The following is a 20,406-nucleotide window of genomic DNA, read 5'->3' as shown; positions in this document are numbered from 1 at the left end:
CCACCATTATATTTGTGTTCATTGTTTTTAACTTTTTTAAAAAAAAGAGTTACCATGTAGTTCCACTCTCTTAAGGTTTCATTGCTGATAAAATGTTATAATTGTTTCACGTATTTCAATAAACATAGATTTTGCTTCACAGTTGTATTAGCATTTAGTACTTCAAGATACATAAATAAATATATATATATACATGTATGTACCAATGTTCAAAACTTCTGATTTTTTGAAGGAAAAAAAAATAACTTTTTTAACTACTACTGTTTAGAAAATTCACACTATCATAGTCAGCATATAAATCGTTCCTGAAGAAAAGAAGAAAACTTTAAAAAAATATAGTAGTACCTACCAAATCCTTCCATTTAATAGGTCAGAATCTCATAGTGCCAAATCAGCCTGCTATTGGACGACAATACTTCCCAAGCAGGCATGATATTAGGACCATTTGTGTTTGCATGAGGTCATATATGAGTTATATCCATATATTTAGGTAGATCTCATTTTCAACATAATTGCCATTTTATGATAGGAAATATTTTCCCCCTACCCTTTTCTTAGTGCATTTGAGAGAAAATTATTGTAAGAATCGCAAATGCTTTTATAAACTAAATATTAAAAAAAGGAAAAAAAAAATTCCCTGATTATCTTACATATTTTATATTCCAATATTTCTTACTGCAGGGTATAAGGCACTGTTAGAATTAGACTTATTGCTGGATCTTTTTCGAATTCCATATGCTACAGGAAGAGACAGACGGAATCTTTATATTTACTTGTAAAGTGCCAAGGTTTGATTATACATAAATTAATAAATATATTTTCTACTGTGCGAGCTGAAGATGTTCAAGTTTGTACAGAGTATATATGTGTTTGTGTGTAGAGAGACTTACGTTGTAAATTTTAAATGTTAACTGTGTTATTGCACTATGCACCACAACTAGTCACCACCGTAATTAGTGTGATAACAGCCTTAACTTGCATCTTGCTTGTTACGGCACTTTTTTTGTTCTCTTGCTTGATAATTTGATGAAAAATTATATTTCATTGTATTAAACAAGAGGAAGATGATACACGATTATTAAGAAAATAGTTTCCTACATTAAATATATATATGGTATTGAAAACTAAATTTACTGTTTTTAGTTGATATTTGTGTAATTAGAGAAAATATATTTGTTGCATAAATACATAGTTTTTTTTATTGTATTCGATCCTGACTAGAGTGAACTTGAATGGTGGTAATTTCCTTAGCTATGCATGATGTAGATTCATCAACCTCTCCGGTGGGGTAGTGATATGTCATCCAGGCCCGTAGCCAGGAGGTCAGCCCCCCCCCCCCCCCCCCCCCCGGCACTGCCACCAGCCCTCTTGACATTAGGTAAAACTAACTTGTATTCTAATTTGTTTGAGGTGAAAAGTGAAAATGTGGACAGAATATATTTTGTTTGTTCGTTCATCTTGTTTATGATCAGAAGTCTAAGCAGTGGCAAGTGTTTAGATGATTCTCTAGACTTTAGAAAGTTCTTTCATAGGGGAGCTTCTTTATCTGTACCTTCCCTGCCCCTGTTGCAGCCTCTTGTTTGACAGAAATCTGTGACTTTGATGTGATTAACCACATTCCTTCTGCATCTGCGTCAAATGTCAACAGATCCCAAGTTTTATTGCTTTGGCCGGGGGTGGGGTGTAAGGTAAGCACTATGATTGAAGTGAATATTGTACATTTTAACATGCATGATATAAATATCTGTATCATCAAAAATAGTCTGGAGTGTGTACTAAGGGATGGTGTCAGTAGCAGTCATTAGCACTGTAGTATTTGTATGATATTTCCAAAAATTTATATTTTAAATTAACACATAATTTACCTTCATTTAATACTATTAAACTTTTGAAAAATGGACTTGGTTTACAAAGTCCCCCCTGGAGGTGAGTTCTAGCTACGATCATCACCTTGTAATCCTGGGTTTGATACCCGGTGGAAGCCCATGGTGGTTCAGGATCCACTTTAAACTGTAGGTCCAGTCCGAAGTAGCCTATCTGTGCATAAAGTGGACTTGAATGAACAAATCGAATTGAATGTAGATTCATCAAAAATTTTGATTTGCTGATTTGATAAACATTATACATCTTAGAACAGCATCACATTTAGGTTTTAAAGCAGTGTATAAATTTTCAGTACTTTTTGCCGTGGCGGGAGTCCCAACAAAAAAAGAGGGCCTGGATGGCCTCCAATTTTATTATAAAATATTTTGGCCAGTATATACTATCTACCAAAATGTAATTGGGTATCTCGTGATGGTATGTTAACTTGTGCGGTCACGATGTGACCTGAACCATGTCAGACATGTTTGTGATTAAGAGAACAAGATGTGAATAACATGGTGCATGGAGCAGAGCCGTCTGACTTTGATAAGGGTGTAATCATGCACCTTGTCCAGTTGTCCAGCAGGACAATAGCCACCAAATTAAAGAGGTCTAAATAAACTGTGGTGAAAGGTAGGACATTTGTAGGAATGGTTAATGATCCGGGTGACCAAAAATTCTGACCATTGGAGATAGCTGAACACAGAAACTTGAAATTGTAAAAAAAAACACAGCTGATGTCCACCATCAGGCAGCAACAGGGGTATCAGTTTCCTTTGGAACATTGCACACAGAGCCTCATCACATTGGATACTCAGACAGAGCAGCTGCACATAAGCCCCATGTCATGGGCCAATAAAACTCAGAAGTTAGAGTGCTGCTTGGATCATTTCAACTGGACACTGGAGAAGTGGAAGTTAGTTCTGTAGAGTGATGAGCCGAGGTTCACACTGTTTCGTTCTGATGGGCCGAGGGTGGCAGCTGCCCGGGGAATGCCTTTTACCGGAGTACACAGTGCGAACATGGAAATCTGATGGTGGTGCTTCACACACTATCGTGTTGAACCCTTGCTGGTTGTTCATGGACCAAGTTGTACTGTACAATTCTAGACAATGAGGTGTTCCCAACATTGTGGCGTTTTTACAGAATGGGTCCCTGTTACTACGAGGATGACAATGCCATGTACCATGCTGCTGCTACTTTGTGGTGGTATCAATGCTTGAATTGGCCTGCCCAGAGCCCCAACCTCAATCCCATTGAACATCTTTGGGACGAGATGAACCGGCAGGTGATGTCTTGGAAGATGCAGTCATAATCCATTGCCCACCTACCTGAGATTTTGCAAGAGGAATGGTGGAACATTCCAGAAGACATCCTCCACAATCTGGTTGAGAGCATGCCTCAGGGGTGGCTGCTTATAAGAGCAGCAATAGATGTCACCACTAGGTTCTGACAGAGGTGCATATTTTCGTTAACTTTCAAATTTCCATGAATTTTTGTGAACCCTCCAACTTCCACTCTCACCACCCCTTCCAAATTTTTTCTAGCATGGCTACTGTTTGGTCTCACCATGGAAGGTTTCAGGTTAGATTCTTTGATGTTACTACTTCAGTGCTTTCTTCTAGCCCGTAAACTTAACATGGCCATGAAACCAACAGCAGAATGTTATGAATTACTGAGTAAAATGTTAGTGTTTTATAACTTGTACTCAAAAAAGTGTATGTTCCATTTCTTGTAGATGCTTTACATTCTAAGTGTCATAACATTACTATCAAAGAATCAATCATTGTTCCTATGTTTAAAAAAGGTGATAAAATGAACTGCAATAATTACCATGGAATTTCTCGACATACATCATATAAAATACTATCTATCATTCTTTTAACAAGACTAACCCCATATGCTAATGAAATTATAGAAGATTATCAATGTAGATTTAAACGTAACAGATCAACTAGATCAATTTTTTCACATCAGACAGGAGACTTGAGAAAAAGTGGGAATATAATCAAAATGTCCATCAGCACCACTTTCGATACGTGCTCAGAGCAGCAGTAAGAGAGCAGCGAACAAGCTGCACTGTTTCAGAGATGCTGGTACCAAGGTGCAGTGTTACCACAATTTGACCTCTATCAAACTGTGAGAAATCGGCTGCTTTACCTATTCTGACGCCGGAGACACTGTTAACAGAGCCTGTAGACCTACCCAATATATACCATGCTGCCAGCATGTCACATGTTACTCTCTGTGCTCCAGCCATGCTAAATGTTTCCAGTTGGGGTGGTCACAATGTAATGGCTCATTGGTGTATAATATATTAAAGTTGAGTTTGGAATATCTAAGCAGCTTGGTAAAATGATGAAAGGGTAATTATGCGATTTTGCCCGAACACCTCTCACTCGTTTATTTCATTCATTTTAGCATTGATACTTACCTATTCTGCATTGCGGAAGATTCTTTAAGGTGAAGTTACGCCTTTTTCCATAAAATAGTGTCAACTTTTCATATTACGAGTCATTATTTGTCTTCCTTGTTCTGCTTGGGTAACAGACAATATGGTGTGCACCCGTCAAGGATCATCGCTGTCGTGCTTGTGTTTTGTCGATTTGGAGTGGGTATGCAGTGTTTCAACCTTCACCAAAAAATACCTACTTTTGTGTTCATTATGTCATCACAAACCATTGATGGATAGACCCAAAAAAACATTCACGATAGCCCCACAAACCATAGACGGATAGCCGAAAAATTATTCATGATAGCCCCATGAACCATTGACGGATAGCCCCGAAAATCATTTACAGCCCCACGAACCATTGACGGATAGCCCCAAAAACCATTGATGGATAGCCCCAAAAAACATTCACGATAGCCCCATGGACCATTTCCGGCAAAGTTAGGTTAGGTTGGGTTGGGTTAGGTAAGCATAGTTAAAGAAAAGAAAAAAATCTCGTAAAAAAAGGCACATTTGGAAACACTGGCGAGACCGCATGACTTTCGACGCTAGTGCCATCTGCAGGTACATAATGGAAACAACGGCATAATGTTGTCGCTTTACAGAAAATGCAAGTTCCTTACATAATAAGTGATTATTTCTTGTTCTGCAGCATTCTATGGTGAAGTTTTCAGTTTCCGTGAAAGAAAATACCTCGAAGAACTTCGACAATGCTACAGAAACTGATTTCTGTAAGTAGTTTATCCTGTAAACTTGAAGAAATCCGTTTGGGCGATATCGCATATTTACCGATAAAAGTATGCAAGAGTGAAACAGAAAATAAGATTTGTGTGGGTATTAATGTCGACAAATTTACAATTCATGATGGGTTAAAACAAGGAGATGCATTATCTCCATTGCTCTTTAATTTTGCCACATAGGGGATGTGTACATAGGGCTGCACATATCCTCAATCAGCACCACATTGGCTGAATTTACTCCCTCCCACAGGTTAGAGGGTAGGGTGCAGCATTGTTAAAAGATCCAGGAATTGTAAATAATTTCAATTCCAGTCCAGGAGAGAAAATCAAAGCGTAAATGGGTTCTGGACTGTAAAGTAGGGATGGCCAGATCCGAATCCGAAATCTGGATCCGGAATTTTTCGTTCCGGATCAATTTGTCCTCATTTTGATATTTGAGGGGGGTTTGCCCCCTAAAACAGTTTTTTAGCCAAAACAAAAAACACATATTTCTTCCTTTGGGCCCCTTTATACACCTGCCAAGTTTCATGGAAATCGGAGGGGGACACAGGGGTCAGATCCTCACTTCAATTTGTCCTCATCTTGACATTTGAGAGGGTTTTGCCCCCTAAACAGTTTTTAGCTGAAAGAAAAAAACACTTATTTCTTCCTTTGGGACCCTCTATATGCCTGCCAAGTTTCATGGAAATCGGAGGGGGACACTTAGATAACCTCCCTTGTTAGTCTTACACTTTGTAATTATATAACACTGCATATATTATGTTTTATTCTAATTTTTAAAACTGTAACTGTAGAACAATTGTATAATTTTTGTATAATATTTCTATCTTGTTAAATGTGTTAAAGGTTTCATCCTGGAATGGAATGTGTCACATTTATGTGTGTTTCCATTTCCAATACATTCGAATGAACACATATTCGTTTCAATGGCATTTACAAAATCACCTCTGACATTTTATGTTAAACAAGTATGATTATTTTTGTGCACGAGTGTGTTAGCCGATGCGTAGCAAAGTATTTTAGGAACAACACTTGTTCTCAATCCCATTATAATATTACCACACCTTAAAAGGTATTATGATCTTAAATTACAAAGAAATTTTTCATTAGTTAGTCCTACAAGATTTTTTTTTTCAAAACTTGAAAATTATAATTATATATAAATAAATTATAATATTACCACACCTTAAAAGGTATTATGATCTTAAATTACAAAGAAATTTTTCATTAGTTAGTCCTACAAGAATTTTTTTTTCAAAACTTGAAAAAAAAATTCTTGTAGGACTAACTAATGAAAAATTTCTTTGTAATCTAAGATCATAATACCTTTTAAGGTGTGGTAATATTATAATGGGATTGAGAACTTTTGGATAGGGATCAGTTTGGCCATCCCTACTGTAAAGAACCATTTTATCTTAAAAGTATTTCAAATGCTCCCAGACAGGCACGTAGTCAGGGGGCTGAAGCTCCCCCGAACTTTTTCTGGATCAATTTAAATACGGTCAAAGTTCAGCATTGAAATGAAACAATACACAACTTGGTCTGAATTTAAATTTTGCAAGAAAAAAATGTTCTGGTTCTGTTACGGAACCCAACCCAACAGAACCAATTATAATGTATGTGCTCCTGGCCCTTTAACAACCCTGGTTGGGCACTCTTAAGCCATTTTATATGAGGACACTGTTGAAATAATCCACCCTGAGTCTTCCACATGGCAATCAGACATCATCCTGGCATGACCAGTCACTCCAATAAATAATATTGACAATTTTTAGTGCACATAATTATTTTTGTCAGCGATTCAAAATATGTCATCTATTAATAATTTTATCATGAGGCACATTTGGAATAAAAATCTAATAATGGTTACAAAATAATAGAGATAAAAGGCAACACAGTGAGAATCATCTTTCAGTCACTGGTCACTTATTGCAATTACTAATTCCACTACATTTGTTCTAAAATCACAACCTACAAGTACTTAACTTGTTAGTCGAGGCTAATTCACCAAATGTCACGTGTTAGTGTTACTATATTACAAAGAAGTGAACTGTGTATTTGTGCAGTGAAGATAAATGTTTTCTACATCAGTGAAAAAGTTTTGCGATTGGGAGCTTGCATAATATTATTCCTACTTAGTTGTTTATTTTATTAATTGTTGAAAATACTGATGTGCAATATTCGAGAATGTGCTTCAAATGGATTTCTATAATTGCTCCTTTGATCTCTATTGTGTTTTTATACACCCAACTGCAAATGTAATATTAGGCAATTTATCAATCATATTTTAATTCAACATCCTTTGTTATTTTTAAAAATGGTATTCTGTTGATGTGAAGTGGATGTAGTTCTCTTCTTATTGATGTTTTTATTTCAATTTCGATCATCACATTGTGGAAATTAGAGTATGAAAATGGTGATGGGCAATTTGCCTGGTATTTATTTTGCCTTTGGGTGTACATTAGATGGCTACAAAGAAAATATGCAAATTGTCCATCACTTCTATATCCTGTTTTTCAATAAATGAAATTGCACTTATGCTGAAACATAGCTTGTCCTCACCTTATGGGTGTTTTTCTTTTGATTTTTGAACCTCAAATTGCAGAAACTGAATGAACGAACTTGATGGACAATTTACCTATTATTATGTTTGGCATCACCTCTACACCTAGAGAATTAAACTAGTAACAAGAAAATGTTGATTTCTTGAAAAGTTGTGAAGGATGGTCAAGATTAGATTTCCCCAGGAGTTAGTTTTTAACCCTTTCCGGATGAGGGGTGGGCATAGCCTGTTGTTCACTATAAACTTCCATTGTGAATGAACGGTAGGTTAAAATTGCACTACGTCTATTGCGAGCAAATGGTGTGACCACCTCCTTCAAATTTGAACTGCAAGATGTCACGTTTTCTTTTTTGCTGAATTTTACATGTTGAATTAAGTTGCACTTTTGTTTATACTCTTGAAAATGGCATTTAATAATTTATATCCACATGTGGAAATTTCTTACGATGATTTAGTTTCAGATTTCGCAGTTAGTGTGATGATTTTGATCCTAATAAAAAGTTTTTATGCTATTTTCATGAATTATTTTTGTTCCTATTCAAAATAGGTTTTCAGAAACTTTTATGAAATGTTATATATATTTTTTTACTTTAAATTGTTACAGAAAAAAATCATAAATGACAAAAATTATGTAAAATTTAACATAATTATATATGTGGAAAGAGGAAGTGTTGTAGATTTTAGAAAAATATGGTAAATAATAACACACTGAACAACCATTTTCTTGATTTTTTTAAAAAACAGCAAAAAGCTCCCATCTCCTGGGGAAAAGCTCGATATTCTAAGTCCCATCTGGAGAAGGTTAACAAGAATGAGACACTACAGTTATTAAATGAAATATACAATCAACAAATACACTACTATTTATTAGAATTGCTACATTATTGACCAGGGTTATGACTACAATGCCCAAGACAAAAACAATTTTACAATTCGTGCCTCAATCCTTACACGAAACCATTAAGGCATCATGAAAGACATTTTCTGTAAATGTCTTTAACAATGCAACAAGGCAAAACTAAACAACTTACTCAGTAGCAGGCAACGTTTCTTTTAAATCAGAAAATTCCATGTCTTCAATGTTTGTCACATTTTCTGTCTTTTCGCACTCAACCAGCTGATGCCAATGCTTCCCCTTCTGCTTATCACTAGAAGCGAATGCTTTAGGAACTCCAGAACCAAAGCTAAATTCTTTCGGAACAGCTGATTTCGAATGTTTCTTAGGTTTTCCACCTTTTTTATCCCTTGCAGACACATCACAGGAACTAACACTATGCTGAGAAACTTCCATTGTCGTACAATGCTTACTGTCAATTTCCATTGATTCACCATCAGTTTTCTTCTTCGCACCTTGCTTTCTCGACTGTGGCTTCTTCTTGCGTGCTTCATCAAATCGAAAATCTGATGGAAACTTGTGAGTATCTATGCAGTGTTTTCTTCTTTCGTCTGCATTATTAAACTTCACCTTACATTCTTGAAGGAAGCACTGGTACTGAAGGAAAACAGAAATGAATACGATTACTACAATGCACTGATATGTAATTCTTATTGCTACTAATAGAAGCTACGAAAAGAAATGTTTACGTCCCTACTGTGGTTTCCTCTTTGTGTAATGGCATTTCAGCTCTTCTAATGAGTTCCGATGCCGATGTATTGGTATTGGAAACTATTGGTTGGAACTTATCCACTGATACTTTTTCCAGATTGAGTTTATTTTACTTCATTTTTCTGCAACTTTTGGTTAATCGCAAAGATAAGGATGAATGGTGCTAAGATGAGACGGATCAGGGGAAATCACAAACATGTAGGAACGACACGGCATTATCCCACAGAGGAATATCATGGCTTCAAGTATATGCATCAGAGCTTCATTAGTTTGCAAAAAGGAGTCCAGGATGTACTACATGGAAGAGAGGTTGATATTTGGGTGTTTACTGAAAAAGTCACCCGTTACACAGCTACTTTTCCCAGTAAAGTTCCCCATGCATATAATACAGTGCCATGAAGGCACATTTAGAGGATTTGGGTCCACACATCGATCTCGGCTTTTGGAGGTAATGTGATCAGCATCATGCTCTAGCAGGATTTAACCCCCAAGGTACCCGTTGATTTGAGGCTGGGGGAGCCCCAGAGCTACTTTTGCAGAGTCCACAAAAATGTCAAACATAACTTTTGTGGAATCCTATCCTGGATATTGCGCAAAATTCAAAGTTTTCATTTATTTAGTTCTGTGTGAAAAAAAAGGGGATTTTGAGATTAAACAGCCACTATTTTCATGTGATGTAATTTTTAAATATTTCGGAGTGAAACTACAATAATTTGATGCATATAAGTGAGATGTAAAAAATATTAATCAACATTTTGAACATTCAAGTTATTATAACGTTGCCAAGTTTAATCTTTAAAAGCAACAATTATTATACAAATATATCACCATCCCATATTGATATATCTGTCCTTATCTTTGTTCCATCTTGAGCCCCCTACCAAGTCACAGATAACTAGTATTAGAGCAACTAGTTCAAGCCAGATTTTTTAGTATGTGATATCTTCAATTGTTTTTGTTTTATATTTTTGTCCATAAGTGCTTAACAGCTTGAATGTTTGTGTAGTAAATGTACATATTTGCTCTGTTACAGCTATTTTACTATGTATATCACAATATACTTATCTATTGATCACAATTAAGTTGTTCAAAATGTAAAGTAAAAAAGGTAAAGTGTTCCCCTGTGCATAGCACCACGCCATGAAGGCGTATAGGGGGTGTGGGGGTAACGCCCCACACTTTCTTGATCCGGTCGTGAGTGGGGGTTAACATGGGTACCTGGGGGAAACCCTGGGGGGTAAAGGCGGTCAGGGGCGTGATGCTGATCACATCACCCCCACTCACGACCGGATCAAGAAAGTGTGGGGCGTTACCCCCACACCCCCTATACGCCTTCATGGCGTGGTGCTATGCACAGGGGAACACTTTACCTTTTTTACTTTACATTTTGAACAACTTAATTCTTACAATTTCCAAGCATCCATATCAGTGAGATCAACCTTATTAATATTATATTCAAACGCACACATTAAAGACTCAGCCATACTTGCACCACATGGAATAAGTCCATATCCAATCTGTAGTACCTGGATATGGATTTACTCTGTGTAATGATTAAGATGTGGTGCAGGTACACCTGGGTTTTTAATGTGTACATTTGAATAACAATAATACATATTTTATTAATTTTAACATAGATTGTTGAAACAAAGATCTGAGTAAAGCAGTCGTCAGAAGAATTGAAAGTCACACATAAACAGCAAACCACAGGTGGTATGTAAGCAATTCTTTTCATAGACAGGGGCTGTGGTTACATAGCTCTGGTATCCAATCAGTAAGACTTTACTGGTAGAAGATTATTTTACTAGTATCAAAAACTAGTACAAAACTAATAACAAAGGTAAGTATTTCATATGTGAATTTCTATCTGGATTTTAATAATGTAATATATACATAATATAAGTATGAAGGATCTGAATAAAACAACCACAGATATTCTAATATAAGTTAATCCTTCAGAATTATTTAGGTCCAACTTCAGATTGTTGTATGCTTTCATGAATAGGTAGTTTTGGTTGTCTTGTTATTTCAACACATTCTTTTTGTGAATCAATATATTCAAAATTCCAATTGACCTTTTTCATATATATATAGTTTTGCTATTTTTAGGGCTGAGCCGATACCAGTGGTATAGGTATCTGAAAGTATCGGTTGGAATTCATCTACCGATACATTTCGTGAATACTGGCCTTTCACGGAGTCAGCAAAAATGCTGCGCAACACTTTTGCAGAGCCTAATTATCCTGGAAATTATGCAAAATTCGAACTTTATTGTTATTTTGCAACAATTTTGCACGAAAAACTGTATTTTGTGATTACGTAACGTCTATTTTAATATTCTGATCTAATTCTGGAATATTCTAAAGCAAATGTCTTTGTAAATTGATGCACAAAACTAAAATTTGGAGACACTCCTGCCTGCTTCTTCACTGTATGTATATATGGTAGTGCTTTTCAACACTTGAACAGTGATACATTTTATATGTTTTAATGCACATTATATTATATATTACATTAATAATATGAACATTCACAGGACATAAAAGCAAATTGTAAAAATAGGACACCTTGCAACCCTAACTATAAAGGATACAAAACCATGGACTTTGATTAATTGATTGGAATATAAATTGATTTTTATTATAAAACATTGTAATTGAGCTATGCAAATATACATACATATATTCTGTTCATATACGAGGTGTGGCTAGAAAAAAACTGGACTGTTGCTACAAAATCTTTTATTGGTTATTTTGTACAATACGAACATTATCCTCTTCAAAGTACTCCCCTGAACTATCGATACACCACTCCATATGAATCTTCCATTGCTGGAAGCAGTGCTGGAAATCATTTTCTGAAACCATGTTCATGACCTCCGTCGCTTTTGTTTCACAGATTCTACGGTTGTAAATCTGGTTCCTTTCAGTGCTGATTTGGCCTTTGGGAATAAAAAAGGTAGCACAGAGTGATATCTGGCGAATAGGGTGGATGTTCTAACACTGCGATCCCATGCTTGGTCAAAAAAGCCTTGACTGACAATGCCGTGTGGACAGGAGCATTGTTCTGATGAAGAATCCATGACTTCCTTTTCCACAAATCAGGTCATCGTCTTCTTAGTCGCTCACGAAGGAGCGTAATGTATTATGTTGGTTGTTTTGCAATAGCTCGAATACTGAAGTGACGATCTTTTCGAATCAATTCAATGTTTGATTCAGTTTTTGACGTGCAAGGCCGTCCAGGACGAGAGTCGTCCACGATCACTTCTCGTCCCTCTTTAAACCTTTGAAACCACTCAAAACACTTGCATGCGTGATAAACACTCATCTCCGTACACTTCCTTCAACAAACCATAAGTTTCTGTGGCGGATTTTCCGACTTTCATAAGATACTTCAAATTGATATGCTGTTCCACTTAACATTTTTCTGACGGAGCACAGATGTACAGTTCACTTCGTCCACAAGCTACAGCGGAACTGATCGCCGTGCACCCTGGGAAATCACAGTCGATAGGCAGGATATCACGTTATACACTCATGCACCGCTTGACCTTGACCCGCTTGCTCTTTGTCGACAACATCAATCCGGTTTTTTTCTAGCCACACCTCGTATGTTTGAGTTATCAATATGAATCAGTACTAGTACTGGAAAAATATACAGGTGTAATTGACTGTAAGAAAAGCTTCCTGGCACAAAGAATTAATATTAACATATTGAAAAGTTAATGAAAATTATAGGCTCGACCAGGAATCAAACCTGGATCTCTGATATTCACTAGCTGTCGTTAGATGTCACAAGTTACCTCCAATGGATGAAGCATACATACAGATCTAAGAAGTGAAAGTTGGAGGGAAAGTAGAGGCTTGTTAGTCTTGTAGTAGAACGTTCACATGCAATGCCAAAAATCAGCCTCCAATTTTTTTTCAATAAGTTAATGCCAATTCACTTATGTAATTTTCTTTTACAGTGATTATGGACACACACCTGTCATGCAGATTTACATTGCTAATTTGAATCATGAGCATTGGAAAAATAAAAGATTGTCATGTGTGTGTGAAATGGTTAATGAATATCATCACACCAATGCCAAAACTATGAATGTGCAAATTTTTACTTTTCGCGTAAGCGGCTACTTTTTGTTGATAAGATTTCTATGCTAACTTCTAAGACCGACTCAATAGTCATACGTAGAGGCACATAATTTTCGTAAATAAAAAAGCAAAATTTCAGTACAAAAACAGTCAATTTCGGGTTCAAAAGCGGTAAATAAAAAAAAAAATTCGGTGTTATAGCAGTGAAAAATTAGATGAAAAGTGGTATATAAAAATACATTTTGGTTTTAAAATTGCGAATAAAATCCTAAATTTGATTTAAAAACTACACTTATTACACAAAATTAACATTTCACTTCTAATAGCATATTTATCTAGTTGTCAAAATATTAAGTTTATTTCTGTGTAAAGGAGTTCATTCTTGCTTCTCCAATATTAACAGCAGAATTAATCAATTGTCCGTGACTTGCATAACTTGCAGGATAATTCAGACCTCAAAAGGTGTCGCGTTGGTAAATAAACCCTAAATTTTGTGTTTATTTCATGACAAAACATGGTAGCAAAATGCATCACACACCTTTCAAAAACATGAAAAATTAACACTACAATGTGTTTTTTGACATTTTGTTCTTTTTGTTAAAAACGAAATATGCATGCCCCTAGTCATAAGTATGTACACAGTTTACCAATGACAACTGTAGCCAAATGTAAAACCTGGTTTTACCCAGGAATTTGAATATGAAAATAATTTGAAAGTAAGAATTGGCACATTAGTGGTTCTGGCACTGGCGTGATGATAGGTTAGAACATGATACTCATAGAAAGCTGAAACAAAATTACCATCGGTTTCTTTGCAGCCTGCACAGCAAAGAAAGAATCATGACTCTCTGTGATGTGCAAGTCCAGCAAATGCGCTGAGGGAAGTCTCTTCTTGCACTCACTGCACGCATAGCGATGCACTGAATTGTAATGCAGCTCATAATCTAGTAACGTATCAAACCCCAAAATGCAGCCAGGAACTTGGCAGGAGATTGTAGGAAACCTGGAAAACAAACAACATTCTGGATTATGTAAGAGCAGCTAAATGAACTGGTGTTTTGAGGGTTGACTCTATGGCAAAACAGTTGAACCCTCATTTTACATTTTCAAGGACTAAAAATGATGGGAAAAATGTTTTGCTACTGGTTTCTTCTTCTAGTTAAAGCTCTTTGAAAATGTCAGATTTTCATATTTTTTTAAAATATCAGCCCCTATATGGGCTAAAAGAAGAAGAAGAAATCAGTAGCAGAGCTCAAATATTTTCTGCCAAAACTTTGGAGCATATGTTTTATCTAAAAAAAAATCCTAAACTTTGACTTTTGTTCAAAAATGAATATCAATTTTGGCCTTAAATTTCAGCCATTTTCATTGGAGACGGTGAAAAAATGCACAGAACATAAAATAATGCTTGAAATGTACTGAAAACAATGTTGTTTACCACAGCTTTCTATCATTTTTCTTAGCTGAGCTATCATAATTATCGCAACTGTCTGCAAAGGCCAAAAATACCTGAAGCCAATGAAAAAAAAAAGGCCAGCATTTTTAAACAAAGTCAAAAATAATGCCTGCTCTGAACTGTCTCTTCATATGTGTTAAAACAACAAAAATATTGAAAATTCTAAGTGGTCAAGCAACCAGTGCTGGAACATTTGGTGTGGACTGACCCATATGCATTCTGGACAAAAATTCTGGTCTCAAGTACAATTTCTATGAACTAAAAATAGATGGACACCATAATAATGCTTCTCCCACTTATTCAACATTTCTAACAATATTATGTGTACTCATATTAGTGGTAATTAGTGAGTGTTTTAGGGCCATTTGTCAAAAATATAGCTGTATGCCCGTGGGAAATTGGTTCATATACCCTATACTGAATCCTGTGAAATTTTTCCTATGAAAAGTATTACCTTATTGATTTTTTAATATTATGTTTGTCATGTATTGATTATGCTGTGCAAAATTTTCATTGTGGTACAACCTGGGACTCCCTATCAAAAAATTACCCGAAGTGGAGTGTTTTTTTCATCACAACATTTTACTTTATTTAAATATTTTTCTACTTTCGAAGTAGGTAAGAGTGGTATTATAGTCATTTTCTGTTAAGACTGTCCTTCTCCTCTCCAACAATACCTAAATCATCAAAATACTCCACATAGTTTCCAAGATATTACATATTTTGTGTCACATGGTGCGTTCTTTCGTTCGTCCATTCAATTTCTGAAAATCTTCAAATTTTCAAAATATTTGTTGGACAAGTCTAATATTACATATTTGTCATATTGGACCAAGTATCTATCAGTACAAAAAAATTTGAAACAAATCCATGACTATGAAGCAACCTGCTCTGGGTGATTTCACATGGAATGACCCGAATACAGGTCAAATTTAAATCAGGTATCAAATGTTATTTACAAAATGACCACCTCAAGGGTGCAACACTGATCAAGTGAGCTTCGCAACACCATTTTTGTAATTTTTAAAGATGGCACCTCTTTCACACACTCACACCAGTGGTTTCTTGCCCTCTGGAAGCCTAAAACTTATAGATATTCTCTGTCAAATTAAAATTCAATATCTCTATGCATGATTACCATGCCAGAAAGTTTACAAATGGAGGAAAAAGTACAACAATGGCTTCAGTTTGCAGGCAGATGCGTGGAAGGACCTTCGCAATGAGTCATAAGTGACTGCGAGTACATCCCAAAGATTCTTCTTCCCGAGACATACAGGCACTAAATCAAGACTTGAAAATATGTGTGTATCAGCAATGGATATGTACTAAGATGCAGCAAACTTGTACAACTCTACATGCAGAAATGTACTAACTAAAAAAAAACTAAAACAAATTAAGGTTTTTATTTGACTGTCCCTCGTATAAACAGATTGGTCAAAAGGCAAAATAGTTGAAAGAATATAATGTGAATGTACATTCCTATTTTATCCCATTAAGATCCTTGCCTTCTGAAAAATGTAGTTGTTTTGTTTTTTTAAAAAAACATGAAGAAGGTCTAGGAAACAGAGCCAATTGTAAGTATTTTTTAATATTTTTCTTATTATGTGAAGTTGTTGGCCATAACATCTAAGTGCTAGAATTTTATTCGCACCTACATAAAAGTGTGGCAATAGGGAAAACTAGTAAAAACTAGGGACGTGAAGTTTTCATTTTATTTTTCCCTAAATTTCGGTGATATTTTTTACTGGAATTCGGTGTTATTTTTCGCGCTTTAAGGCAAAATTCGATGTTATTAATTGAAAATCGGTGTTATTTATACATGCATTTTTACTGTTTTTTCTAAGCATAAGATTTTCGCATTACTTTAGTCGTTGAAAATTGAGGCAAATATTAGTTTTAATGTCAAAGAGAAACAAATGTAAGGCTTACCTTTGTGAGAAATTACCAAATTTCTTGCACTTGGAAAACTATTTCATCTCATCGGCCACTGAATATAAAATGTTTATTGAAGAATATCACCCAAAGCTTTGAACATAATATTTCCAACTTTTTCACTCTCACAGAATAAAATTTTCAAAAATTGTTTCCTTAAATTTACTCTTCAGTTTTCCATGCACAGATGGTGCGTAGTCAATGTTCACAGTATTTACTCACAACACAACACTTCTTACACAAAACACACTTATAAATAGAAAAAGAGCATCCCCCCCCCCATTCACTCCAATAATGGAATGATTCCTTTGACAAAGGCTTCAAAAGTTTGAACTGCGATGTACTCGTTGTCTTCTTTCCTTCTTTTAAGCTTCTCAAAGCCTTCGACGACAGAAAGTTGCTGGTTTGTTTTACTTTATTATCGGGCCTCCCCTATGGCATAGTGGTAACGTCGCTGCCTAGTGATGATGCGGTCCCAGGTTCGATACCAGGTAGAGGCACATAACGGTTTGGATTCCACTTTAAACTGTAGGTCCAGTCCCGATTAGCCTTTATGTACATAAAGTGGACGTACAACAACAATTCAAAGAAGCAAACTTTTCTTTTCTTGTGCCTCTCACTTCCATTGTGCTTCGTCACGAAATCCTTTCGCAGTTCAGTGATTACAAAATTAAGTAGTTTTATCTGAAGCGTAAAATCTTTCAGAAGCAAAATAATGCATTTACTGCTGGCTTTGGCTTGCTGCGAAGTACACCACAGAACGAAAAGGAAATGCAATACGATGCACAAACCATGCAGCATCAGTGATTCTGACTGAGTGAAATTTCCCTAACAATGCCAACCTCAAAATACCGTTTTGTGTACACACATACACCCACACCCCCAAGTCCCTCCCCACAACAGGTGTTTCTCCCTGAAAATTCCCCTCTTTCTACGAAACTTCCTTTCCGAGAAGAACCCCACAGTGAATTCTGTTTCAGGATGAGGTCAAAGTACTGTCAGTAATTTCTGCACCAAACTGCAATAAATGAAGCGTGACAATCTCTTTTGAATCAAACTTTCATCAGCTTTCTTAACAAAAGAAGTGTTATCCCCAGTTCATATTGCATATTTCGCAGTGTTTTTCGCGTTAAAGTGCAAAATTCAGTGTTATTCTGGAAAATGGCCCAATTCGCATTATTTCACGATTTCGAAACACTGAAAACTTGCCTCCTCAACCTTCCCAAATACATTTTAAACACTTTATTTTGCTTTCCTCAACTTTTCGGTGTTATTGTTAAAATGAAAACTTCACATCCCTAGTAATAACAAATGGAGCACTTTTAACATTGATACCAATAATTTGATTCACTTGTGAGCATTTCCAAACTACATAAATTTTATGCACTACAGAAATTAAAACTTACTGCTCATGGCACAATTCCTCCTCATCAATATCATAGACAGCATATCTCTTATAAGGTCCACACATTCTGTCACCCTCTTCAAAAAATATGTCATCGGGCTGTCTCCTACAAAATCCCATCTCAGCAACTCTTTCCTTAAAGCTTAACATAACTGGAAAAAAAAAAATAAACTTACGAGTACATGTCGTCTTTTGCTAATTAGTATAATTTTTCCATCTATAATGGATATATTTGAAAACAATCCCATGGAAAACTTGAAGAGATGTCTATGAGATACAGATACAAGCCCAATATTTCCTAATTTGAAAGAAATACATTCATATTAACATCACTGGAAGGTTTGATTAATTAGCTTTATTTTACTTTGCTTTTTGTGCCACGTTTGGTTAATTTGCGAAGATGGGGATGAGTGATGACATGATGAAATTGATAAATGAACACAAAATGACATGATGATAATTGATAAAAGAAAAATTAGAATGAATATTCCTATATTTTTTTGTTCTACAGTTAAATTAAGATGAAATTGGAGAAAACAATAATATATCACTTATTAAGTAACACACGCTTGTACTAAATGTACTTGCAGCAGGACACCGCAAGATAGAATAGAGACTTTGCAGGCTTTAAACAAAATTGTTTCCTTGTTCTTTGGTGCTCCTTGATTTATCAAAAAACAAACTACAAAAGTGTACCAGCGACGTTAGTTCTAATCTTGTACACCCAATACATTCAGACACTATACAATGGAAGATATTACAAACAGTGGCTGGCCCAGGATTTTCTAAAAAGGGTGTAGGCTATGTTCTTTTTTTAGAAATACTGGGACAAAGTCATAGACTCCCATCAACCCCTACTTTGGTATGACTCTGATCACAAAACTGAATACCATTCAAGACGTCATTACTTTCATCCTGGAACAGGATGATTACTTCTTCTCCAGGTTTATTTATGCTTGTGTGAATTTCCTCACTTTACCTGCAACTGTGGCCTCTGTAGAATGTGCACCTTCGGAACTTCAGGCAATAAAATATCTGCAAAATAGTGCTCCTCAGCAAAGATAAACATTATCTGTTTTGAACAATGACCACAGGCAAACGTAACGGCTAAACGTTGAACATGCTGTGAAATTACTTTGCTCATGCCAAAGCACACAAGCAAATGTTTTAGTTTGTCAAATAATTATATTACGGTAATTTAAAATCATTACTTATATATTGTATTTTGATTGTTCGATATGTATTAAATGCACATCCATGACTTGTTTTGCTATAATATATAACTCCTTTCAATCAACATCAGCCACATAATATGGATTTTTCTAACTTAAAAACATTATAAGCATGCAATTCATACTTGTAACCAGCCTCATAGTGCAAGAAATATTATGGGTGAATGGGGGGGGGGGGGCATGACACGGCTGGACCTCAAAATGCTTTAGTTAGGACAGTGATTTGATGACAAATTGTTCCCATGTGCGTCGAAAGAAATTTGAATAATAGAAATAATAACAATAATAATTATTAAATAATAATAATTAAAATTTCATAATAAACTAATTCATTCCAAATGTATTATTATTATTGCTGTCCTTATATCCTTGAGGAGACTTTTCTACTCTTATCTATCAGAACTGTTTTTATTATTATTATTATTGTACGTTTTATGCAGTGTGTACTGAAATGCATCGTTATTATATTTTTTTTATTAAATTTTAGATACCTTCAGGAAAAAGCTTAAAAGTAAGAGAAATTTTAGTCCTATACTTTATGTTGTTTGACCATTCACACACAAAACTTACCTTTGGAATTTTGAAAACTGTGGAACCAGTTATTCTTTGGATTAAATGGTAAAAAATAACCTGGCACATATATTGTAACCTCAATTTTTCGATCTAACACTGTTTTTCTTTGGTTATTCTGTTCGAATACTACTAACTAACTGGACTTTATTTCCGTTATTAACAATAAAACTAACAAATGTTCTGCTATTTTGTAACTCGCAATAAACAATATCAATTCGGGGGGAGGGGTTCTATGGACCAGTTCGATCCCACTTTCCGACGCACATATGGTTCCTATGCTTACCAAACAGCATTATATAAAACCACTATGCACTATACAAGTATGTGTTTTATAGGACCACATATAGGTTAAATGTATGTACTACCTAGTCATAACATAAATTCTGTTACAAAGTTTAGACAGGGATTGCAACACTGGTTGGCAAGGTAACCCCGCAATGTTGGATCAAACAACAACCAGTATCATTGTGTGTTTGGCTGTGATAGCAGAAAG

General features: G+C 35.5%; 1 protein-coding gene across 1 annotated transcript; it reads right to left on the bottom strand.

The window, feature by feature from the left end:
• Nucleotides 1-8,463: 8,463 nt before the first annotated feature.
• l(2)k10201 (zinc finger protein 511 lethal (2) k10201) lies at nt 8,464-18,256 on the bottom strand. The gene is made up of 3 exons (XM_083114232.1): nt 18,110-18,256; nt 14,117-14,318; nt 8,464-9,110 (listed from the first exon to the last, which is right to left on the bottom strand). Exons 1-3 carry the CDS (start codon nt 18,226-18,228, stop codon nt 8,646-8,648), a joined length of 786 nt encoding a protein of 261 aa, XP_082970358.1. The 5' UTR covers nt 18,229-18,256; the 3' UTR covers nt 8,464-8,645.
• Nucleotides 18,257-20,406: the final 2,150 nt, after the last annotated feature.

Source organism: Lepisma saccharinum, chromosome 28 (genome assembly GCF_977018435.1).
Source record: "Lepisma saccharinum chromosome 28, izLepSacc3.1, whole genome shotgun sequence".
NCBI lineage: Eukaryota > Metazoa > Arthropoda > Insecta > Zygentoma > Lepismatidae > Lepisma > Lepisma saccharinum.
Note: the sequence above shows the minus strand (reverse complement) of the source record. Positions and strands in the feature narration are given on the sequence as shown.